The sequence below is a fragment of the Sciurus carolinensis genome, chromosome 6 (assembly GCF_902686445.1).
Source record: "Sciurus carolinensis chromosome 6, mSciCar1.2, whole genome shotgun sequence".
Lineage (NCBI taxonomy): Eukaryota > Metazoa > Chordata > Mammalia > Rodentia > Sciuridae > Sciurus > Sciurus carolinensis.
Genome location: NC_062218.1, coordinates 156348834 through 156374337, shown reverse-complemented (window position 1 = coordinate 156374337; position 25504 = coordinate 156348834). Strand labels below are relative to the sequence as shown.

Below are 25504 nucleotides of genomic sequence, written 5' to 3'. Positions count from 1 at the left end.
CTGCCAGCCCAAGCGGAGGAAGGGGCGTGACGGGCAGAGCCCAGGTCAGTCCTGGCCTTGGGCAGGGCTGTGCCCTCCAGGGTCCACATCAGGAGACACGCAGTATTTGTGCTTCTGTGCTGGTCGAGTCACTTAAGATCACACCAGCTCTGAGCAGCAGGGCGCAGACTGCAGCCCGGGTCTGTCGGACCGACACCAGTCACTACCCCACCGCCTCCGGGGCAAGGCCCAGGTGCTTTGAGGGCTACCTGGAGCCCTGGCCTGTTGGGGATTGCAGGTGACACTATGCATCCTCTCTGAACGGCTGCCTGCCACGAAGCAGAGAGGGCCCAGCCTGGGATGCTTGGCACCATGGCGAAGGTGCCATTGGGTCCTGGCTGTGTCCTCTCCAACAGCTGGGCCTTCTCCAGCCGTGCCAGCTCCTCTCCAAAAAGGGTCTGCCGTGCCCAGGGTCTGCAGCTCCCCGGAGCTCTGAAGAGAGTCACCCACCCCGCACGGTGTCCTTGCCCTTCTCTGGCCCGGGAGAGAGACTGTGCCTCAAGCCAGCTGGATGGCTTGACCCCATCTTTGGAGAGGGGACCAGCTCCGGGCACAGCAGCGCTGAGGAGCCCTGGCACAGGCCCTGCTACAGAGGGGACCTCAGCAGATGGCATCAGTAGAGGACGCTCCTCCGTGACACCGGACCTCAGGAGGGGCTGTGGGAGGCCGAGCACAGGCTGGGAGCTGAGAGTCCCCCACCCACCCACCCATTCAAGTGCTTAGGGGCTTATCACGCCTGGGAGCTGGGGCTCAGCCACTGAGTGACAGGAGTCCCCACCTCAGAAACCAGAGTGGGGGGTGGCAATAAGAAGGCTAACCAGTTACAAGGGAGGGAGGAAGAGAGGGAGGAAGGAGAGAAGGAGGGAGAGAGGGAGGGAAAGAGGGAGGGAGGAAGGAGGGAGGAAGGAAGGAGAGAAGGAGGGAGAGAGGGAGGGAGGAAGGAGGGAGGGAGGAAGGAAGGAGAGAAGGAGGGAGAGAGGGAGGGAGAGAGGGAGGGAGGAAGGAGGGAGGGAGGAAGGAGAGAAGGAGGGAGAGAGGGAGGGAGGAAGAGGGAAGGGAGGGGGATTTCACCAAAGCAGAGGAAAGATCAGCAGAGTGGATGAAGGGGATTGGGGAGGAAGGAGGGGCAGGAGAAGGGAGGGACAGTGGAAAGGTCCCAACCAAACATCCCTAAGCGCCTGCAGGACGTGGCCTGGTGGTCTTGGCATCAGGAGTGTCCACAGGACACTGATTTAAAAAATAAAAAGGGATCAGTGGGGGGCGGGGAGGAGAGCAGGAGGGGCAGGGAGTGCGGGGGCTGAGCTGCGGTGGCTTTGTGACCACGTCAGGGAGTGTCCTGGTGTCCACGAAGGCGGCAGCTCGCCAGAGACTAGGGGTCTGGGAAGGGCAGTGGAGTAGCAGCCCCAGGAAAATAGAAGGGGGAAGGGGGAGGAAGTGCCTGGGAAGACCCTCAGGGGGCAAAGATCTTACCCTCCAGAAACCCGAGGGCCACGCACTGCGGCCACTGCAGGAGGAAAGAGACCCGGTGTGCGGGACGCTGGAGCCACGGTGAAGGCCAGCCATGCAGCCCCAGGGAAACGCAGGGGTCAGGGAAGGGTGCTGAGCAGGACTGGGAAAAGCAGAGGACGCACAGCCAGGGGTCGGGTCCTCCTGATCATCCTATTGTTGGGTGTGTGTGTGTGTGCGCGCGTGCGTGTGTACGTGTACGCATGTATGGTCCCAGTTTCAACTCTCAGGCTGCTCTAAGATCTGTCCACTTAATCTTTATAATCACATCAAGTTAGTGATGATATAAGCCCCATTTTACAGCTGGGAAGTGCAAGTTCAGGGAGGTCAAGCACCTTGCCCAAGGCCACACAGCTCTTACAGAGCCAGGTGCCTGACTCCCAAGCTGCTCTGCACGGCCCTGGGCGTCTGGTGGAAATCAGGCCTGCAGTGGGGTCTCCGGGAAGGAGGTGTCCCTGGTCCCTGCCACCACCCTGGTCCTGCGTCCTTCCTGCATGCCTGGCAAGCTGGGCACAGCGGGGCAGCGTTCCTGCACAGACCCGCGTGGGTTTTCAGGGGAGGCAGATGCCTCTTGGGCTTGCTCGGGGGCTGAGACCGAGCATTTAAATGCAGGTCAGTGCACAGCTTGACCCTCCAGAAACACTCACAGTTCTAAGGCTGGGGGGGCACTGCTCTGAACCCTGGGGCCTGGGCTGGAGTTCCAGTCGCCACCCAGCGCCGCCTACAAAGAGAGCGGGCGACAGACACGCGGCATCTGTGCTTCTGAGCGGAGCCTTTGATTCTTCTGAGCCAGGACACCAGGGCCAGGCCCGCCGGGGACTCTGCTGAGAGCAGCCCCTGCTCAGCTCCACCGGGAACTCGGGGGTCTCCACGTCCTCCTGTCGCCAGGCAGTGTGTGGGATGCGGGGCGGGGCAACACGGACGCGTTCTGCCAACGCTGGGCACAGAATCACACGGGAGGTGTCACCGTGGGGTTAAGCGCCGTGAAGAAAACACACCCAAAGCTTTGGGCCCTGGACTGTCACCACAGGGGGAGCTGAGAGCCCAGCGTCGTAGGAGGAGGGGCAAAGAGGGAGAGGAGGGGCTGACGTAGGCATGACGTGACCCCCACCAAAGGGGCTCCCGTGTCCAGGAAGGGCAAGACCGCGGATTGGAACCAGAAGGCAGGGGAGAGTTTAACGGAGAGGAACCTGAGATAAGCTGGCCCTGATGGTTATTTCTTGTGTGGACTTAGCAAGGCTGTAGTCAAGCGCTTAGTCTAGGTGTTGCCATGAATGTTTTCTGCAGATGCAGTTAACACCCACGATCAGTAGGCTTCTTCGGTAGTGGGGATTAGAGTCCCAAATGTGAGGGTGGGTCTCGCCTAACCAGTTGAGGATGTTAGCAACAAAATCCCTGAGGTCTCCCGGAGAAAAGGAATTTTGCTTCAGAATTTCTAAGAACCACAGAAACCCTGTTTGAGTGTCCAGTCTACCAGCAGCCTGCTAGCCCACAGTATCATGAACCAATTCCTTCAAATACCCTCACATTCTCCCCACCCCCATAGATAGGAAATAGTCAAAGGACAGTCACAACAAATTTAGTGTGAAGATCTTAATTGGCTTTACTTTGTGGTCCTAAACTGGGCCACACTTCAGTCCATAAAATAGAATGCGTGTCCCAGTAGGTTGTGTGGAAAGGTTGGTTTTATAGACAGAGAAGGGCTGAAAAATACAGAAACTAAGAACTAGATGAGCTCTGGTCATGGCCGGAAACCCCAGCACTTGGAGGCTGGGGTGGGAGGATCACAGGAGCCAGAGTTCAAGACCAGCCTGGGTAACCTTAGTGAGACCCCTGACCCACCTCAAAAAATTTCAAAGAAAAAATAAAGGATTGAGGTGTCAAAGTTATTTTCCTTATAAGGCGGGGACAGGGAGACAGAAGAATAGAAAAGTAACTGCACGTGGGTTGACATCAGGTTACCTCAGGTCACTGCTTTTGCATGGGGATTAGAGCAGAGGGACCTTCCGGATTGTGCCTGTTCAAAGTGGCCTGTTGGGGAAGGTTGGCCGCTACCTCTCACTTGTCCTGGTGTCTTAGAAGGGCAGATAGACAGCTTGGTTTGGGTTTGGTGCTGGGGCACTTTAGCACAGGTGATTCCACTTTGGTTCTTGGTCTGCGTGTTGGAGTCTCGCACCAGAGCCCAGTCCAAAACCATGAGCTTAAACATAGAGCTCTCCATGTGGCTCCATTTATCTGGAGAACCCTGACTAATACTGGAAAGACCACAAAGGTCTTTCCAGTCAGATTTGGACAGGAGTCGGCCGGCCCTTGTCTAACACACAGCAGGAACCTCCAAGGGTTCCAGGCAGGGAAGGAGGCTACACTGGCACGGCACCAGAGAGAGGCCCCCACGGCTCCAGAGGCAGCTCTGTCTCCTTACTGGCCTCCAGAGTCCTGAACCTCCTCGTTTCCTAAAAGATGATGTCAACCTCCCAGAATCCCTTGGGCCACGTGCCCGTTCATTCAGCTCTTCAGAAAATGGAAGCACCAGCAGAGCATGGCCCATCCTGCACGTGTATCCGGGCCGGGCCCAAGGCTTCCCTTGAGACCATGATGGGTTTTGTTTTTTAATCCAAACACCCTTCTACACATGTGTGGATTCAGCAAGTGGGTGAGCCCCTTTTATGAGCTGAGCAGTACACTGTGCACTAGAGGATACAGCAAGAGACAAAACCGCCCCGCTGGAGGACACTCTCCACGGCACGGAGCTTACCGCCCAGCAGGGCTGAGAGACAAGGTAGCAGAGTCGTCATCCCCCACAGCCCTGGGCTCTGCGTCCTCGGATTCCACCTCCTGCTGATTAAAAATATTTCAACAAAAGAAGTTGCATCTGTGCTGAGCAGGTATGGGTCTTTTTCTAGTCATTGTCCCCGGAACAATACAGAATAATGACTGTCTACACGGCATTTACGTTGCCTGCAGAGAGGACATAAAGTACACAGGAGGATTGCCTCAGTTCCACGCAGACACGAGGCCATTTTACACGGGGGGCTGGGACATCTCAGTTGGCCATCAGCAGGATCCTGGAACTGATGCCCGTGGATTTGGAGGGATGACTCCATCCCCTCTCAAAACTGTGATGGGTAAAGGTGAAAACAAGGGGCTCAGAGCGAGTGGTGCCACTGCCGAGGGTGACGTCTCAGGCACCGGCCAGCAGGGGGTCTTCCCCTGGAGTGCTGTTTTCTTCTGAGTCAGCAAAACACCCTCCACCCCAGCCCAGAGGGTTCACTGAGGCGATGGAGGAGTCTGTCGCTACCTTGGGGACCACTGGTGAGTTTGGTCTGGGCTGTGGGTTTCCTTAGCCCCGTGTCTGTGAGGTGAAGCTGCCTGCCTCGAGGGACACGGCAGGCCACCTGAGGGCCACCTTCAGATGTGCTTGTCATGGGCCTTCCGTAAATACCCAGAGCTCAGTCTGGGCATTTTATCCGGATTTCTATGTTAAGCCTCCAGGTTGTACGCAGTGGTCGTAGCAAACCAGGGGGCACAGACAGTGAGCAGAGTCAGGAGCGCAGGACAGGGTGGCCAGCCAGAGCCCTCTGTCTGCCGGACTCCCACACAGCTCCCTGGGGTTCATTAGTCTCCCTCAAAGAGAGACTCCCTGATTTGGACATTGCACTTCCTATGTCCTGGCCCTACTCTCAATCCTTTCAATATAAACTTATTTTAATCCTCACAGTTACACTGAGAGCTCTTTATTATTCCCCACAATAGTGCTGAGGAACCTGATGTGTAGAGAGGGTAAGTAACTAGCCCAAAGTCATGTAGCCATCGAGGGCAACTCTCAGCAGTCTAGGTAATTCTGCCCCACAGTTCGAGCTTGAGCTATCACAGCATAGCTGAAATCAAAATGAATAACCTGATCCAAACTCCAGGACCTGCATCCTGGCAAGTGACGGGAACTGGGACCGGTTACTCCCTCCTCCATCTCCACATCCATCCCCAAATAGTGCACCTTAGGACAAATTCGAGACACTAAGTGTAGAGTCAAAACAACGGAGTGGGAGATGTCTCAGGCAGATAACGTGAGTGGCCTTGGGAGACATTCTAACAAAAGCAGGATCGATGGCCACAAGAGTAATAGCAACAACAAAGCCTGCTAGTGATCAGAGAAGACGCCACGCCACAGCGCCTGCTCTATCAGAGATCAGGTGGAGCTTTGAGGAGGATAGGTACCCGCACACGGACTATTTGGAAGAGATAAAGTCTTTTCTGTTACTTTGAAAATCATCTCTGTGGCATCAATCCATCTTAATAAAGATTTGAATGGTCCTTTAAGAGAGAGAGACTCCCTGGACGGCGCCGCTGCAGTCCTACTAATCCAGCTGGCTCCTGCCTCCAAGTCCCACTCCCTGTGGGTGTGCGAGGTGGCCGCCGGCCTGATGCTCCTGCTTCATCTTCATGGACCCTGCAGTCCTGCCACCCCAAGAGCCTCCTGCCCAAAGGAGAACACCGGGGATTCCCAACTGCTGCCCCACCCGCAGCCCAGCCCCTGGCCCTGTCCCATTCAGGCGTGCACAGAAGGTGCAGCACAGGTGACCGGCCACACCAGCACCGTACCTGTGTTGCAAATGGAAATGACCTTCGAGGGGTGATCTGCCTCAACCCCCCACCCTCCCAGGAGTCCTCGGCCCCGCCTCCTTTTCCTGCCTCCACACTGGAACTTGGGCTGCCTCAAGCCACACTGGCTGACCCCTCCTTCCCTGCTCTTTCCTCCCCTGTCACTTCTCACCTCCAATCCCTCCTCACGGCCGGCCGCCTTCCTGCTGGAGCCCTGTGGATTCTCCACCAGGGCCCCTTGCCCCTCCTCCAGCACACAAATCACAGGTGATGTCACACGTCTCTGCGTGCCTGAGCCCCGCCCCGCGCTCCTTCCGCCCTGCCGCTGGGTTTAACAGCCCGCGAGCAGCGGTCCTGGCTGTCTCGTTCACCTGTGTACACGGCACCTGGCACCCTGCGGTTGCTCGGCAGGTACATGGGCCTGATAAATGAGCACGCGCGACCGCACTTCCCTCTGCTCTGCTGCCGAGGGGCTCCACCTGAGTGCAGGTGGCTGCCCGGCTCCCCCACGGCACAAGAGGGAAGGCTGTCTCCCCGCATCTCGTAACCCTCGGCACATAACAGGTACCCAGCAAAAGACCAAGGACAGAGGGTCATCATCCAATATCCGTGGCAACCTAAGACCTTATCAGGTCGCTAGGGCCAGCTTTACGAAGAGGCGCTTGGTCTTAACCGTGGATATACAAGTCCCAGCTTGTCCAAAACCCCGGCCTGGATGGCCATTGACAAACTTGCCCATATCCTGAGTTACCCATTCCTACCCCAGTTGATCATTCCATGGTGGATCTACTGGACACCAGGCAACGGTAGCACCTTATCACCCAAATCGGGGTCTGCAGTTCCCCTACTACCAGGGAGCTTGTTAGAAATGAGGATTTTCCAAACTTACCCCAGACCTGCTGCATCAGAATCGGCTTTCCCAGCAAGATCCCAGGTGACTGACATCGCAGCGTTAAACTGTGAGACGTGCTGGGCTTGCAAAAGACCGCTTGGGTCTGCCCTCCTGGAGCTCAGGGCAGGTGCTGAGCAGACGGACAGAGTGACTGCGGGTTGGCAATTGCGAAGGGGATCCTGGGAAATCCACCCATGAGATCAGAGCAGGTCTGGTAGGCCCTCGCAGTGGCTTTGTGATGTCGTCTGAAGTCTGGGAAGTAGGAGCAACAGTGAATGATCTGGTCCGCGCCCTCTTGAGGGTAGGAATAACCTCAGCGGGTAGCAGTCGCCTTTGTATTCACAATCACATCCACATCGTTGCAAATTTCGTCTTATGCTGTGTGCAAGCCCCCAGAGGTGGCCTTGTCCTGATGGAGCAAGTCGGTGCAGGGCCCTGGAGTCCCGGTGGGGCAAGGCACAGCCTTTGCTTATCTGGGGACATCCCAGATGTTGGGTGCATCCTCCTCCTGCCATGTGGTCCGCCTGCTGGGAGCCACACCAGCATGTGCCCCACCCCCGACTCCTCAGTTTCCAAACAAATACTCAACCTCAAATGAGAATGTTTAAGACAAATCATGGCTCAGTTCTCCCTCCACACTCCAGAAGGCTGCAGAATTGTGGTAAGACTGTATAGTCAGAGAAACCTGGGTTCAAATCCTACCTCAACTGCTTGCTTGCTCTGTGACCTTGAACAAGTATTTTAACATCTCTGGACTTCTTTCTCAACTGTGAATTCCTGCCAAGCAGGATACTGTGAGGGCTGAGCCTATTACGTATCCATCGTGTAAAGAGCCTTGCGGGAGCCAGTGCTGGGCAGTGTGGGCCAGGACCTCTGCCTTCATGAAGCCTGCCAGTAGTGAAGGAAAACATCATTGACTGACCAGTCTCACAAGTGGACATCAAAGGACAAGTGTAGTGTGTGCTCGAGGGGGTGGGAGGAGTGAAGAGAGAGAAAAGCAACTCGGCACAGCCTGGGAAGTCCGGGAGGCGTCTCTGAGAGAGTGACACTCGTGGGGTGTCCCTTCCCAGGGACTGTCACTCTGTACCTCTCTTTCAGGTACCTGGAAGGAAACCACTTGACAGCTGTGCCCAGGGAGCTGTCTGCCCTCCGACACCTGACGCTCATGTAAGGAGCCACCTTGGGGGGCTCGGGTGGCCGGGAGCTGACAGGGAGGGTGGGAGAAGGGCGTGGCAGGTTGACAGCATTTCCCAGCCTTCCTCCCTGCGGGGAGCAGCCTGAGGCACCAAGACCAGCCCAGGGAGGTGTGGCAGAGACATTCAGAAAAACTGTTCCAGATGAGAAGTGACCAAGTGTGTTGGGTTTTGTTGGTAGAACGAAATGGATGAGTAATTGAATGATTGAATAGCTGGAGGGAGGGAGGGAGGGAGGGAGGGAGGGAAGAAAAGAAAGGAAAGGAAAGGAAGAAAGAAGAGAGGGAGGGAAGGAGGGAGGGAGGACAACTACTTGACTAGAAAATGAACCTTTGTGAGATGAATGACGGGATGGATGGTGGGTGAGTGGTAAATAGGAAGTGGGTAGGTGGATAGAGGTGAGTGAATGAATGAGGTGGAGGGAGGATGGATGGGTGGGTGGAGGGCGGGAGGGAGGGAGGAGTGAATGGTGGGTGAGTGAGGGTGGGCGGGTGCATGGAGAGGTGCATGGTAAGTGGGTAGGCGAGCAGGTAGGTGGATAACTAATGGGTAGATGACCGGTGAGTGAGTGCGTGGAGGGTAGGTGGAGGGATGGGTGGATGATGGATGGATGGGTGGAATGCATGCGTGACACTTGGGACGGCCTCCGTCAGGAGCAACCAGCAGTAAGACATGACCCTTCCGTTCGACTCTTCCTAGTGACCTGAGCAACAACAGCATCGGCATGCTGACCAATTTCACCTTCAGTAACATGTCCCACCTCTCTACTCTGTGAGTACCGTCACCCCCGCGCTCACCAGCTCCCGGCCCTGCAGTGAGTGGCCACCTTTCTCCTCTCCTCGGGGGCCCAGGCTCTCTGCTCTTCTGATCCTCAGGGCTCCTGCAGCCCCGTGAAAGGTGGACCTTAGTCAATGACAGGAAATTAATGTAGGTTGGAACCTTCTGTCTGGGCAGGCAGAGGAACTGCAGCCTAATGACTCCCGAAGAAGTTGGGCTAGGGTTACGGTGAGGATGAGGGTGAGGGTGAGGGTGAGGGTGAGGGTGAGGGTGAAGGTTAGGGTGAGGGTGAGGGTTAGGGTGAGGGTTAGGATGAGGGTGAGGGTGAGGGTGAGGGTGAGGGTTAGGGTTATGGTTAGGGTGAGGGTTAGGGTTAGGGTGAGGGTTAGGATTAGGGTGAGGGTTAGGATGAGGGTGAGGGTTAGGATGAGGGTGAGGGTGAGGGTGAGGGTGAGGGTGAGGGTGAGGATAAGGGTGAGGGTTATGGTTAGGGTGAGGGTTAGGGTTAGGGTGAGGGTTAGGGTGAGGGTTAGGATTAGGGTGAGGGTTAGGATGAGGGTGAGGGTGAGGGTGAGGGTGAGGGTTAGGGTTATGGTTAGGGTGAGGGTTAGGGTTAGGGTGAGGGTTAGGATTAGGGTGAGGGTTAGGATGAGGGTGAGGGTGAGGGTGAGGGTGAGGGCTATAGTTAGGGTTAGGGTTCTGAAGAAGTCATTGGCAGGAGACTGGAAAGCCAAAACCAAGATGCTTCCTGGGGCAGCAGGAGGGGCTTCCCTACTCTTTTCTGTTAGGATGTTTTTGTCAATATATCCAAACTGAGAAATTGGAGCAACCGTTTGCTTTGACTGATGCGCAGTGTAACATTCCCTTGCCCGTAGCGGAGAGTAGGACCGGCCACAGCCCCTGTCTCCCTTCCCGCAGGATCCTGAGTTACAACCGGCTGAGGTGCATCCCTGTCCATGCCTTCGTCGGGCTGAGATCTCTCCGCGTGCTGTGAGTGCGGGTCTGGCGCTGACTTCGTGCTGGGAACTGCGGGAGGCACACCCCACTCCCTGCCCCCGTCTCCCTGCTCCAAGGCCACAGCCCACCCAGGACCCCTGTTCGCTGAGTGGGGTAGAGAAAGCGAGAGTCGCCCATTCCTGGGGCCCAAGCCCACTGGCACGTGTGGACCTTGAGCAGATCACGTGACCTCTTTGAGTCTCCACCTCCTCGCATGTAAAATGGGATCAATGACCCGCGTGGCAGAACTCTGCTGTGCCGCTGAACCCCGCCCTCCTGCCCGGAGCAGGGCGTTGACCTGAGCCCCACTGTGACGCCCAGCCTGTTGCAGGTGCTCTTCTGCCTTCAGAACCGTCTCCCTCTGCAGGAAACAAAGCCCACACCAGGGGCCTGCTTCCCTGCAGACAGCTGGCTCTCCCAGTGTCTTTTTTCCTAAAACAAAGTTTGGAAAAACTACCAAATTTTCAATACAGGTTTCCTCACACGAACTCTAACTTCCACATTCTCTTGTAAAATTAAGAGTCCTGGTCATTCCGGGGCCGGCCTCTGCTTTCCTGCCTGGCCCAGCAGCCCTCCCGCTTTGGACAGGGCTGGGCAGTCCGCAGCCTCCACGCCCGCTCCTCGCCTGCCACCCGCCTGGCCCTGCAGGGAGAGGGCTGCCCCCCCCCAGGCAGATGAGCTCCCCACAAAGGCTGGGCGGCCCCCGAGCCCACCTGCGTCCCAGGCTCGGCTCTCCAGCCATTGCTGTGTTTTCTATTCTATGGAATGAGATGATTGTGGGACCTGCTCCGGGGTCTTGTGGGGTTAAATGGGATACCGCATGCACTTCGCACAGCCCTGGCCTCTGGAAACGCCTCATAAATATTCATTTGTTACCACTGTTCCCCCAGAGCTGCTGGCTGGAGGAGGCAGGCGGCACCTTGTGCTACCCACAACGGAGGCCCACTGCCACCTGGTTTGTGCCTCTTTCCATCCTGCACTTGTTTACTGGGAAAGGCAGATGCTCGCTGCAAATCGATCCTTTGAGTGTCCCCCTTGAATTGTGTCCTCACGAGGGCTGAGCTTGAGAAGATGGTGCCCATATCATAGATGGGGAAACTGAGGCCCTGATCAGGGAGGTCACTGGCCAAAGCCCAGCACTGAGGAGTTTGCAGAGTCCAGCCTCCTCACTGGGAGTCCCCGGCCTCTCCATGGGGCCCATGAACAGCACCTAACAAGCTGGCCCATCCCAGTGGCTCAGGCCGATGTGATTTATCGAGGCCCACAAAACACCCATGTCAGCGACAACCCCCTCCACGTGTCATCTGCACTGTTATTAAGAGTCAATTCCCCGGGGACAAGGAAGCACCAGCTCTGACAGTGCACAATCTGTTATTGTCACTTACTCATCACCTGCCACCTCTGGGGAGCTGGGGAATGGAAACATCCGCGGAGCAAGCCCTTTCCCTCCTCCCGGCTGGACAGGACAGGACTTGAGTGTCCCCCTGACCAGGACTGAAGCTCCACCGGCCACCTCTCTGGTCCCCTGCCATCCCAGCCCATCGTCTGCCATGCCCATCCAACAGTTCTGTGCTTGGCTTTGCTGCCAGCGGGTGAGATCTGCCTGTTTTAAAGGGATAGTTCTGGTTGGGACAACTCAGCGTAAGAGCGGGAGGAAACACAGCATTTGCCTGTCCATCTGTCTGTCAGGGGGGAGCAGTGAGCATGCCAGCCTGCCCAGGGTCTTCCCTCCTACCCAGCAGGGCTACTCTCATTAGTTCATCAGAAATCCCTTCAACACGCCCCACGCGGTGCTTGCATCTTGAATTAAGATTTAGTAGGTGTTTAGCATCATCATTTTAGAATTGTGAGATCTCAGGAATAAAAAGGGATCTGAGAGCCCCTCAATCCAACCATCTACCTCAGTGGGGAGCAACCATTTTCTGCATAAGGACCAATTCAGGGAAAATAAAACTGTTTACAGGCGATATTTTTTTCTATTGGTATCCTTTTCCCCTGTAATGGCACACATAGGAATTTATGTTAAAGAATAATCCAACATGAGGGAAAAGTTCTATGCATTATGATCTTGGTTGCACTGTTATTTTTAAACTAAATTTTAAATATTACCCATAGGGGCCACAGTGGGGAAACGTTTAAAGAAACCGTGATACAACCAGCCAGTGAAGTACAGTTAATTAAAGAGGTAGAAAGGAGATCAGCTTGCAGTGTGAAAGGGTTTAGCATGGCACGTACACGGAAAAATAACCCTGACCTAATTTTAACTTGTAAACATTGATGTCTGTGAAGAAAGACTGAAGGGAAACCATTTTTTAAAGACTGATTACTAGGTGGTAGTATAAAGTCATTTCTGTAAGAAGTGAGGCAAAGTTAAAAATGAATGAAGTCAGTAACATAGTTACAATTTAGGGAGTTTGGGAAAAGAGGGTTTTCAAAGTCTGGAATCGCATTATCTACAACTACGCTGAAGCACCTCATATTCTCTTCGTATTTTTGAGGACTCTCATTATTTTGATTAAACTGTCAAAAGTTAATAGAGTCCCAGGGTTGCTTGGTGTCTGGCAGAGGATAAACATCAAAGGCCAAGAGAGCAGTTAGATGCCTGGGTGGGCTGCAGGGCGAACGCGCTTCAGAGAGCGCACCAGGAAGGCGGCAGGAGCCCTAAGTAAGAAACACGCCTCTTCCACTTCACTCCGAAGCTGAAGATAGCTAGAAGAGGACATTCTGCTGTTGTTGTTGTTCCTACTAGTTACACATGACAATAGGATGTATTTTGACACTTATGCATATATGGAGCGTGACTTCTCATTCTTCTGGTTGTGGACGTCCTGGTTCTTCTTGGGGGATCTTTGCCCCTCGCTGAGTCACATGCCTTGTGTGTGGTCCCTAGTGTTGGTCCCCAGCCTCAGCTGCAGCAGAGCCACCTGGAGTCAATCAGCACACAGAGGCTGCTACAGCGCACGCTCAGGAGGGCACCCGTGGGAGTCATCCATCAGCCCAGATTTATCTCCTGGTCCCTCGAGGGGGACCGTGCTATTCACACCCATGCCGCTCTGTGGACTGCAGGACCCCCACAGCAGCCCTGGAAAGGGCTCCACTGGCTTTTTGCTTGATTGCCTTCCGACAAAGTGCTCACCCCCTTACCAGGCAACCACATTTCACTTTTGACCAGCTGTGGAGCATCAGGAAATTCTGGTGAGCCAAAAGTGACCCCTGTGATGTTCAAATCATGGTCCAGGATACTTCCAAACTAAAAATAAATACACATTTAACTACAGAATCTTGGAAATGAAGAGGAAGTCTTAGAAATTTCACTGTCCAATCCTATCATTTATCAGATGAAGAGACCCCTTTAGAAAGGACACGCTCCAGGCCATCCTCTTCCTCATGCCGTTCTCAATGCCACTGTGAATTACTGCTGCACTGAACACTGGTGGGAAAGAAGGAGGAGGAGGAGGAGGAGGAGGAGGAGGAGATGAAGACGAAGAAGAAGAAGGAGGTGGAGGAAGAGATGGAGACAAAGAAGAAGTAGAAGAAGGAAAGAGGGGGAGGAGATGAAGACGAAGAAGAAGAAGGAGGTAGAGGAGGAAGAGGAGGTGGAGGAGGAAGAGGAGGAGGAGGAGGAGACACAATTGCTGACCATGGAGAGCTCTTGGTCCAGGAGGAGAAGCAGCCAAGTCAGCCAGCATCTGCAGTACAAGGTGACATCTGAGAGAGGAGCCCAGGGGACAGGAGCAGAGTCACATTGACGCATGACCCAACGGTGGTCATCAGAAAGGCTTTGTGAAAGTAAAAACCTTGGTGAGTGTCACTGACATTCTGTAAAGCATGACTCTCCACCCCAGGAAGGACTTCCCACTCCTCCCCCCACTTCACAGATCAATAAACCAAGGCCAAGTGCAACTGAGCACCTTCTCTACAGTGACAAGCCTGTAGATGCTAGAGCTGGGCTTCCAGCCCAAGAAGACTGCTCTCAGCGTCTCTCCACTTCCAAGGTTGAGACCAAGAAGCCAGAGAGGGTCACCTACGGAGGGACGGGGTGAAGCGCACCCTACGCAGGGGAGTGTGATGCCCTGGACAGAGGCCCCACAGCCAAGAAGGGCAAGTGCCTTGGACGGGAGCTGCCTGTCCTCATGGGGTCAGGGCAGAGCCTGTCTGGACGTCATGCTGCTTGTCTCTGCTCCCAGCCACCACAAGCCACCTCCGTCCCCACCACACATGGGTTATTTATCTATTTTGATTTTTTGATTTTTTGGCAGCTCTGGGGCAGCACTTGGGCCTCTCACGTGCTGGGCAAGCACTCCAGCGCTGAACTACATCTGTCTGTCCTTATCCCTGCCATTTCAGACCTTTCTTGAACATCAGAGAGGTATGCAAAACGTGGTATAGGCCCAGGGCCACTCTGCCAAATGTGGGGTTCCCTCCCAGTGCAGAACCAAGTCACGGGACACACCACTGCCTTCCGCAGGAGCAGGATGCACAGTTTCAGGCTCCTTCTCCATGTGGATAACTGAGAGGACCGGCTCCCAAAATCCATCCATCTGAGAACCGGGAGGAGAGGCCTCGACCTTGGCGGCAGCAGCCACACCCACGGGACCGAGCGCTTGCTTCTCAGGCAGGCGTCCTGCTGGCGGAAGCTCCAGCGTCCCATCTCTGGCTCCTCCTCCTGGATAAGGAGGTGGGCTGTTTGGCCCCATCTGACCGGAAGGAGGTCAGCTCAGACCACCTGAGGGGTAGAAAGAGAATTTACCGCCGCAGGTACCTGGAAAATTCAGTTGTGGGTACTGGGCTCCCAGCTGGCTCTCAGCTGTGGCTGTCCACCTCGCAGCCTCTTTCCCCTTTCCTGAGTCGATGTCGCACGCAGGGGGCCTTTCTCCTTTTGAGGCAGGTGTACTGAAGGGCTGTTTACCAGCCAGCAGCTTAGCAGACCCACAGAAGGACCTGGGCTGACTCTTCAGGTCCAGGGACGGCCCGGCAGTCTCTGTCCTTGGCCCTCCAGGGTGGTGTCAGTTTCTCTCTGAAGGGTCCATTTAAATCTGAACTGAACCAAGAGAAGACAGATGAACAGGAGAAAAGGCACAAGTGTGTTACCACACGTGCGTGTATAGGATCCAGGAGGACAGATGGGCCAGGCGTGAATGCCCTCCTCCTAGGGGAGAGGAAGTGGGGGATGTGCTCAGTTTTGGGGGGACAGTAAGTGATTTTTAAGGGAGAGAGAGAGCCAGAGAATAGACAATGGCTTGGGGCAAAGTTCCTCCCAGGTCTTGGTATTGTGGTGCCTTTGAAATAAATCCCCGGGGCAGTCTTGAAGCAAGATATGACAGAAGTTTTATTTGCCAGTGGGTCAAGGAGCATCAACCAAGTTGTCTCTGGACACCTCAACAGACTTGCAGAAGGTAGGGTATCTCTTCTATAGCCAGAACCCAAAAGCTGCCAGTAAGTCCACACCATAACAACATAGTAAGTGGGTCAGAATGACCCAGTTCAGGGTCCACTAGACTACCCAAGAAAAATGGAAACTAATATTTAGCAAAGAAATTTAAGAGGGAAAAAATACAATAAAGTTAGTTTAGTGATAGATTTTTAGTATTATTTTTGATACCAGAACAAAATTGAAATCTGTAAATAATGATATGGGTATGTTTATGAGAAGAAAGCTCAGAATTTGGGGGCTCTGGTTTGTCTTTAGAACCCTGCACGGGGTCCACACGCACATTGCTGGTCAGTACCTGAGTCATAACAATTTATGTCTGGGGTAGGTGGCAAAGCGTGTTCCCTCTGTGTTGCAGAATAAAGCCCAGCTTCCTAAAAGAGAGAGAGAAAGAGAACATAATAGTACATTGTATAAGAATAACAGAGACATTTTCCATTCCTAAGCAGGGTGTGCTAAGCAGGAGATGGGTTACAGAGGCGGGTTTTCACAGGGAGAAACATTTCTTATATGAAGTGGAGTCTCAGGGTAAGATGGGTTCATCTGGTGAAGGCACGTGTAGTTTGGCCCATAACTTTGGAATGGTGATAGATTTTCAGTCCCCTCTCTGTGATGTAACTTTGGTCTTTCAGCGCAGATGAAACGTCAGAATACGAAGATGATTTTGCTTCTGTTTGCTGGAGGTCGTCTTTAGATCAACAAAGGAATCTCAGGGAAAATCCCTTCCTGTGCTTCAGGAAAGAAAGGATCACAAGAAAGTGGGGTGGTGACCAGCGGGAGTTCAGGGAGAGCTTGAGGCTGCTCCTCTAGTGCAGTGTGACAGAGCACCATACTTTGGGGTGTCCTTTTCTGGGCCCCTGCGTCCCGCTGAGGTCTTGCTCAACTTACTCACTGCGACGCTGACTGACCAGACCCAGTGCTGGCTCCCCCAGGAGCACCAAGCTCTTGAAATGAGGAGGGACATTCCCGATGGACAGGAGAGGAACTTCTTCAGAAAAGATGGGGTCGGTGCTGAGCACCCCACACCCTGCAAGGACGTCCACCATTACAGGTAGATTCCAAGACTGCCCAGAGATTTTAGAGATGAGAAAACAGCCCCAAAAGATGAAGTCTCAACTTGTGAAGCCGGAGAGAATGAGAGGCGGCCTCAAACCCAGGATTCGGAGCCTTAGCTCTTCACCCCAGGTCTCCTGGAAGCGGCCTCACCTGCCCAGAAGAGAACCCACTGACTCCAGCCCACATTTAGGACTAGGACAGTCCCTGCCACCATCAGACAAACTGTGAGCATCCAGGCATCCGGAGAGCAAGGGTCCAGCAGCCCAGCGCTTACCGGGGTGCTTAAATCCTCTCGTTGCACTAACGATGCTGGTGGGGGCTGGGCTTCATAAATAAGCTTACAGATTAGAGAGGAAATGACGCCATGGGTGTGTTAGGAAGTGCCGGGCTTCTTCTCACCCATGGAGGCCGCAGGAGCCCTCTTCTGACTGTCCTGCTCCCAAGAGTCTGGGACTACTTCCCCACCCACTCCATCCCACCCCAAAGCATGTGACCCGGGGACTGCGGCGGGGAGAAGGAGCTGGTGGTGAGGAGGATGGCAATCCAGCTTGACCATGAGGAAGAGGGGAGCAGGGGCTGGGGACGTGGCTCCAGCTCGTGCTTAGTGTGTGCACGGCCTGGGTTCGATTTCCAGGGCCAAAAGAAAATGAGAGGAGATGTGGGAGGAAGAGGCGGGAAATGCAGCCCTTGCCTGGATACAAAAGGGAGAAGCTCTCTGAACCTTTGTCCCCGAAAGGGTCCCTGGACCAGCAGCATCTGCACACCAGGGAATTTGTCGGAAATGTAGAATCTCAGGTCCACCCAGACCCACAGAATCTGTATTCTGGCAATGAGACTCAGAGATCTGTGTGTTTTCTAGCATTAATGCTCATGCGGTATAAGGTCCATGCTCACTCAATATGAGAACCCCTGTTCTATATTAAACACAAATAAGCACCCATCTTTGTTTCAGCTGAAGACACAGAGCAGGCTAACTTCAGTGGAAAGCAAAACAAAAGAGGTTCATTAGTTACCATTCTGCTTACACTGCGCTGCCTATGCTAACCCTGTCTCTTTCGCTAGGACTCCGGCCTGCGCTAAAGTTGTTAGTCCTTACCCTTAATGGTGCTTTATCACCAGCACACTCGATGGGGCCCATCAGTCACTGAAGAAGCCTCTGAGTCTCTAGGACTTACCCACCTTGCATTTCACAGACCAGACCCAAAGTGAGTCATCCAGTTAGGGTGTGTGTTTTTTAAAAATAGGGTTTTTGTTTGTTTGTTTGTTTTTATGCTGTTGATGGCAAATCCTTCAGTGGAGCGTACAGTCCCTGGATTGTAGATCGGCCCTTTTACCTGGAGCACAGAACAGTTTCAATCCATGTTTTCACGAACCTGTCCTTCAGGCACTGGCAGAGGCTCAGTATCCTCCACTTTGCAAAGGAGAATAGCCCACAGCTGCCCACACCCAAGAGAGTGACTGAGGATACCCAGCGGGTTGCCAGCCCCCTGGACTAGCTGTTGGAGGATGCTCTCGGCTATGCCTCTGGAGTGCTAGGCTTTCTCTAGGTGGACTAACACCTGCATGGCAACCTCCATGGCAAATCTCACTCTCTTCATTCCCGTTTTACAATAGGAAAGGGAGACTCAGAGAAGGTGACTGCTTTGCCCACAGTCACCCAGCTGGAAAGCGGTAGAGTCGGGTTCTGAAGGCAAGCAACCTAGCTCCAGAACTTATGGTCTTAAGCACAGTTAAGAACATCATCTGTGAAATCCCGGGGACTCCGGGGGGAAGACATGCCTCTCCACTGTTCAGGGCTGAAAACGGAGACCCAGAGAAGTCATTGACTCAGTGTTCCACCTCCGAAAGGGACTGATTTCTGATTCCCTCCAATTGAAGTGCATACTCTTCCTCCTCAAATACTCTGCCCTCCAGCCCCGCTGCTGAGCTGGGCAGAGGAGCAACCACGCACCTGCAGCCAGAGCACCAGCTGCCGCTGCCAGCAGTGGTGCTCTGGGAACTACTGAAGGGTGGCTGGGTTCAGACTGTCCCTGAGTCTAACCTTCTCACCTGTCCCTTCCTTCTCAGAACCCTCCATGGCAACGACATCTCCACTGTTCCCGAAGGCTCCTTCAATGACCTGACATCCCTTTCCCACCTGTAAGTAACCTCTTTCTCCCCAGCGTGCATTCCCTCAAAATGCAAGTTCATAATGGTGCCACGTCATCGCAATGTCACCTGGGTTAGCATTCTGGAACACATCCGTTCCATACACACCAACAGTCATCCATCCATATCTGCAAAGGACTATTTTCAGGAGCCACTGCAGAGACCAAAATCTGAAGATGCTCAGGTCCCTTATAGGAAATGGCATAGCATTTGCAAAGAACCCACTCACATCCTCCTGCACATTTTAACACGTCTCTGGATTGCTTATAATCCCTAATACAATATAAATGCTATGTGACTGCTTGTTGTTCTGTATTGGTGAGGGAATAATGACAGGAAAGCAGGATGTGTTTGCTTTCAATTATTTTTGATCCACACTTGGTTGAATCTGCAGATGTGGAACTGAGGAATCAAAGGCTGACTAGGTTATTTTACAGCAGTGTATCCATACGTCTACGTTGTCTTGTTCTCTGCTGCCAGTGCCTTCAAAAAGGCATCATCAATTCTGTAAACAATGTAAGAAGAACTGCCAGAAAATGTTTACTATATGCTAAACACTTTAGATGAATTATCTAACTTATTTCTTACAGTATTGAGGCAATTTTGTCCCTTGATACATGATAAAATTGAAACTTAGAGGGTTTAAAGAATTTGTCCAAGAGCGACATGGCCAATAAGCAGCAGAGGCTCAACTCAGCTCAAGGATTACTTTGACTGCAACCATCCCACATTCTGAATCAGGTTTTCCTGTCTTGTTTTACTCAAGAAAACAGGTCCATAAACACAAAGTGGCTCGCTGAGAGTCACCTAGCAATTCAGTGAGACTTTGGACTAGAATTCAAGTTCCCTAAATTCCAGGCCAGACCTCTCTTTCTTAGATCAGGGACCTCCTGTTTCGTTGGTGTTTGTTTTCTTACTACATTCCTCTGTCCATGAAAATGTTTGAGTTTGTAGTCCTTCTATATGTGTATGCAATCATTTTCATATCTCGTGTGCATACACTGCAATACTGATGTATTATGCATGCATATTTTAAAACATTTGAAATAGAAATGGTGAAGGGTGGGATTTTTTTTAAGTTCTAGTATTTTCTTCTGGGAACCACTTTGGAGATGTCCACACTGAACTATGCCCTCCTTCCTACATCTTCAAGCTGCTTCCAAAGTTCTGGGTCTCAGACCTTCTCTGAAGACTACATCTCCAAGCAGTGGACGGGACGGGAGCCAGATAATGACATGGCCAGAGTTCCAGAAAGCTTCTAGGGGAGCCAGGGTCGGAGTTGAGTTGAGGATAGCATTTTGCCAGGGTGGTGAGAGCCACGCCTTGAAAGTGGGAGGGGAGTAGGTTGGGGATTGGCTCACGTGCAGGATTGGAAATACACTCAAGATACCGACTTTGCTCCCATAGAGATCACTCTCCACCTGTCTCCATGTCAGATACCCCCCATCTACCAAAGTCAGAAAATCCTGCTTTTCCAGGCAGCCAAGGATATGGAACCTATGGACCAGGCTGGACAGGGGCCCTAACTTCCTGTTCTGCCTCCCAGGGCACTGGGAACCAACCCGCTGCACTGTGACTGCAATCTCCGTTGGTTGTCAGAGTGGGTGAAGGCCGGGTACAAGGAACCCGGCATCGCCCGCTGCAGCAGCCCCGAGTCCATGGCTGACAGACTCTTGCTCACCACCCCCACCCACCGGTTCCAGTGCAAAGGTAGGTGCTGCCCACCTGCCCACACTACCCTCTGTGAGGTGGGCTGTCTCCTCCAACAGCCCGGCAGAGCTGGGCATCTCAACCGATGGGACTTCTAAAATCATTACCCTCTCACTCCCATGTGCCAAACAGAGACTCAGATGCTAACATTAATGTGGAACTTCATCTCATTTTGTCACTCTCCCCCGAAGCCTTCTGCTACCTTCCCACCACCCCGCCCATGTGGGCGAGGGAACCCAGGGCATCAGGTACGCTCAGCACCCACTGTCACCCCTGCTCCCAGCCTCTGCTGCCATGTTTACAGCCCTCAGCCCTCAGCATTCCTGGGGCTTGGTTCCAGGTCCCCCACAGATACCAAAATGCAAGGACGCTGGAGTCTCTTGTCAAAACAGTGTCCTCTCTGCCTATACACACACATGCCGTGTTCTTCAAATCCTCCCTAGGTTTCTTAGGATACCCACTACACAAAAATGCTATGTAGAAAGCAGCTCCACTACATTGTTTAGGGAATAATGACCCCCCCAAAAGTCTATACGTGCTTAGTATAGACACAGTTCTTTTCTGAACGTTTTCTATCTGTGGTGGTTTAATAGGGACGCAGGATGTGAGGTATGGACACGGAGTGCCGACTCCCCGCACTGTTCTCACTGACTTCTTCCTGCACATATTTTTCCAAAGCTGAGAACATCTTTATCCCAAGTATCTCCTGCCTTGCTCACCCACCATTATTAGCATTTCCCACTTTACTGCGGCAAACTTTGTGCACATGTGATTTTTACTGATTGTATCATTATCCTAACAAACTACTGAGTTCTTATTCTGTGACTAATGCTATGTTAAGCACTTTTAGCATATTATCCTAATTCTCATTTTTCATGTATCAAGTTAAGTAATTCTGCAAAACTTCTTGAGGCAAATATTAATATTACCCTCATTTTAAAAAAAATGAGAAAACTAAGACTCAAATACATTGCTTTGACTGAACCCAGGGCCTCAGGCATACTAGGCAAGTGCTCCACCACTGAGCTGCATCCCAGCCCCAATGATCTCTAAAGAACACACAGGATTCTAGGTCCTTCTGTTTCCAGAATGCATGCTTTGATGACCATGTGGTATATAATTCCACTACTACTTAGTTTGAAATCTTTAGAGTGTTTCCAGTTTTGTTTTGTTTTGTTTTGTTTTCCTTACCATGGATGCATAAAAGTCTTTCTCTCCATGAAATTACGTTCTTAGGTGACATTCACAGAATGGAAATTACTGAGTCAAAGTACATGATCTTCACACATATTGCCCAATTAATTCCAGAAAGGGTTATAACCAACTTATACTCCCAACAGCACTCTCTGAGGGCCTGTTGCATTAGATGCTCTCATTATTTTATCTAATTTTGTAGTCAGAGCTAATATAAAATTAAAAAACAATCATATCTCCTTTTATTTTAGTTACTGCAGATTCTGCATTTTGTCTCAAAAATTTACTTTCCATTTACATTCCACATTTGTCTGTTCATGTCCTTTGCTCATCTCTTAGAATCGTAATGTTTATTTTTATTTACAGTTATACTTCATTGCCCTCTAAAATTTCACTGTGTCCCAAACTTATGATAAAAGCAGAAAAAAAATGTTGACTTAAAGCTAATTTTAATTCTCCACCTCCAGCTTCCCAGACATCTGATCTGATACAAAAGACCCAAATAGCCCTAAAATAGCCTTCTCCATCTTGGCTGCCCAGGTCGGAATCACCTGAGGAACTTTAAGAACAGAAGGTTCTCAGTCAGACCCCTTCTGTTCATCCACCACAAAGGGCCGCTTCCTGAAGCCAGTCTCCAGCCATGTCCAGGTTGAGGACTGTTGGCTCTGGGATCATTCACAGTGCTATCGTAGTAGGTCCTATGTACCCAGGGCTCATGTCCAAAGTCAGCTGCAGCAGCAAGACACTATCCCCTTTGCAAAGCTCCGTATGAGGACTGTGCCCTCTTTCCAGCCTCTATGGCTAAAGAAAGCAGGAGATTGTTGAAACTGTCACGGATGCAAAGTGTCCCTGAGCACAGTGCCAGCACATGGCTGTGCCCTGTGGGGCCATCTGTTTCTTACCTCTAGGGTTTTGCCAGGAGGACTTCCTATGTGTGCCTTGGTGTAGGCCTCCCTCCTGAGCCTGCATGGACTGTTCTGTGGGAAGAGTGTTTGAGGGTGAAGAAGTGGGAAGTCCAAACAGAGCCTGGGTCCAGGGCTTCTGGAATATGAAGATACACAGGGGACTTCTAATTACAGTGCATTGTTTGCAGATTAGCACCCAAATCGGATCCAGCTAATTACGGTAATTGACTTGACTGCAGAAATGCTTCTGTATCATGCCCCGCTGTGATTTTTACTCACTGGACAATGGTTAAATTAACGGGACTCTAGCCAGGATGGATGTGCGGGCTACAGAGAGCCAGCTGCCCCCCCGGCATGGAGACGGGGAGGAGCAGGAGCCCAGGGAAAGCCCACTCAGAGAGCTGCCACCAACCCTGGTTTTGCTGCCCAGGTCCAGTGGATATCAACATCGCGGCCAAGTGCAACGCCTGCCTCTCCAGCCCGTGCAAGAACAATGGCACGTGCAGTCAGGACCCTGTGGAGCAGTACCGCTGCACCTGCCCCTACAGCTACAAGGTATGGCAGGTGCCCCCGCCCCCGTCCATCACCCACACCCCAGGCTCCTCCTCCTTCCTGGAGCCAGGGTGGTACACCTGCCTGCTGACCCTATCCAGGAGAGCCTTCACAGGTCACCCCAAAGTGGCCTTTCCAGGGACATTCCTCTTCTCAGAGCTGGCAGAAGCTGCCTGGTCTTGTCACACCCATGCCAATCAAAGAGGACCCCTGTAGTCTCGAGAGGGAGACTCAGACATGGGGAGCTGTTGTGTTGGAATTTTCTTTGTGAAACATGGGGAAATGACAGCTCAGAGAGTTCAAGTGCTTCCCAGTACAGGCCTCCCTGAAACCCACCAACTCCCTTTCCAAGGGATTTCCAGAACCTTCTCACCAACCCTACGTCCTGCCCTGAAAGTGCTGATTTCAGTTTGACGAGGATACAGAGATAGGGGTTAAAAGGCTGGGGGCTGCCAAGTCTACCCACACTGCTGGCAGGCCCTGGGTGGTTGACAAGAGTGACCCTCGGTTCTCCCTTCTGTCCTCCCCAGAAATCTAGGCTAATTCCAAGACAGTCCTTTCCTCCCTCCTTCTCACCTAGTACCCCCAGGAGAAGTTACCCTGCCCACCTACTAACATCTGTAGAGTACAGACTGTGCCAAGCTCTCTGCTTGGCATTTTACCCTCTTCTTTTCTTTTTAAACACTCGCAGTGAACCTATGAAAAATTCTCACTAATTCCCATTTTCTAGATGTGGAAACTAGGCCTCAGACTGTAGACAGGGATTGACCCAACTTCCCAAAACTTGGAAGTGATGGGATTAAGACCCAGGTCTTCATGGTTCTGAAGTCAAAATCTTCTCCCCAAGAGGGTGTCCTGAGAGCTGAGTCCTTCGCCATGTCTCAGAGGGGTCAGCAGAGCTGTGGCTCCAGCCTCCTCTGCAGACCTTCCCAGATTCCAGCCTTCAAGGCCCCATCCAAATGCTCTGGACACACCAAGAGTCCAAGACAGACCCGCAGTCCGTCTGGCATAGGCGGAGTGATGGGTGACTGACATAGCTGCGTCTCCATCACCAGAGGGATTGTGCATGTGTAGTGACAGTCTCAGAGGCAGACTGCAGCTAGGGAACAGAACTGCCTGGTCGCTTTCTCGGCTGAAGCCATGCTTCCAGCAGACAGTGTCAGAGTGCCACCTATGGGGCTGGCACCAGAGAGCCCAAGATTCTCTTTGAAGCCATAGGTCCCCAAGGCCTCAAAGGCCCCAGAGTCCCAGGCCTGTCCATCCTACACCCACACAGTTCCCAGCAGGGGAGAACAGAGATGGAGAGGCGGCGTACGCAGGAGCCATGCTTCTCCGACCTTCCTCGTATGGGTTCAGTGGAGAAAACCCAAGCTGTGGAATTACACTGCAGAGCATGTGTGGGTTCCAGATTCTGTCATTTACTAGCTATGCAGTAATGGCCAGTGACTTCGCCTCAGCCTTCCCATCTGTCCACTAGGACCAGCTCACCACGTGAGAGTGAAATGCACAATAAGGTGTGCAGTGAACCCCTGACGGGACCTGGCCTTCAGTCAGCACTGCCTTTCACTTCTACTCTTGCACACAGGTTCCTCCTAACCCTAACCCTAACCCTAACCCTAACCCTGCTAGGCGAGATGGGCCATTTGTAACAGGTGGTAGGTTGCTGGTTCATCAGATGATCAGTCTGTGGCCCTGAATAGTCAAGGACTATTCATGATGATGGTGATGGTTCTCCTAGAATGGAGACGTGCACTGATGATCTTCCCAGGTCTATGCATGTCTAGTTGTCCCTTTGTTTGCTGTTGTGATGCTGGGTATGGAACCCAGGGCCTCAGACCTGCTAGGGAGCACTCTAGTACTGAGCTACATTCCCAGTCCCTGGGCAGTTCTCTCATTATTGACTAAAGACCAGGCACACAACTAGACTTTAAGCATTTATCCCCTCCTCTAATTTCTATAATCACCTTCACTGTTGGATGTTATCATCCCTATTTTAAACACACATGCTGAGCTTGCTTCCTTCTCTTTGAACTTGGCCTGAGTCTGAAAGTCCAGACTATACTTGACCACTTTACCCCTGACCATAGTCTGACCATTCACATCAGAGAAAAGAGTTCACCTTCAGGGCCACATCAGGATAATGCCAATTGTTTTAACTTTGTTCACAAGACTCTGGCCACCTTAGAGATTTCAAAACAATTTGAACAGGAATTTTGACCTTTAGGAACCTTACAGCTCAGGCAGGTCTGAGGTACATGGTGGGATGGTTTGATGCTGTGGGTAATGGTGGTAGCGATGGTAATGGTGGTGGTGGTGATGATGGTGCTGATGATAATTGATAGTGATGATGTTGATGATGGTCATGATGATCTTGATGATGGTGTTGGATATGCTGATAGTGATGATGAAGATTATCATGGTGAAGGTGATAGTTATGGTAATGGTTATGGTGATGGTGATGGTGATGATAACGGTGATGTGACAATAATGATGGGGATAATATTGA

General features: G+C 52.4%; 1 protein-coding gene across 3 annotated transcripts in view; it reads left to right on the top strand.

Annotated features, from left to right (window-relative positions):
• The window catches only part of Slit3 (slit guidance ligand 3), a 579498-nt gene that overhangs the window by 509928 nt on the left and 44066 nt on the right, over nt 1-25504 (top strand). For all 3 annotated transcript variants that reach the window (XR_007109040.1, XM_047554975.1, XM_047554973.1), the window contains exons 21-26: nt 8135-8203; nt 8929-9000; nt 9925-9996; nt 18557-18628; nt 20184-20347; nt 22877-23001. Coding sequence is in view for 2 of the 3 variants with exons in the window: in XM_047554975.1 (XP_047410931.1) it covers nt 8135-8203; nt 8929-9000; nt 9925-9996; nt 18557-18628; nt 20184-20347; nt 22877-23001 (574 nt within the window). In the remaining variant the exon portion in view is untranslated. The remainder of the gene's footprint in view (nt 1-8134; nt 8204-8928; nt 9001-9924; nt 9997-18556; nt 18629-20183; nt 20348-22876; nt 23002-25504) is intronic.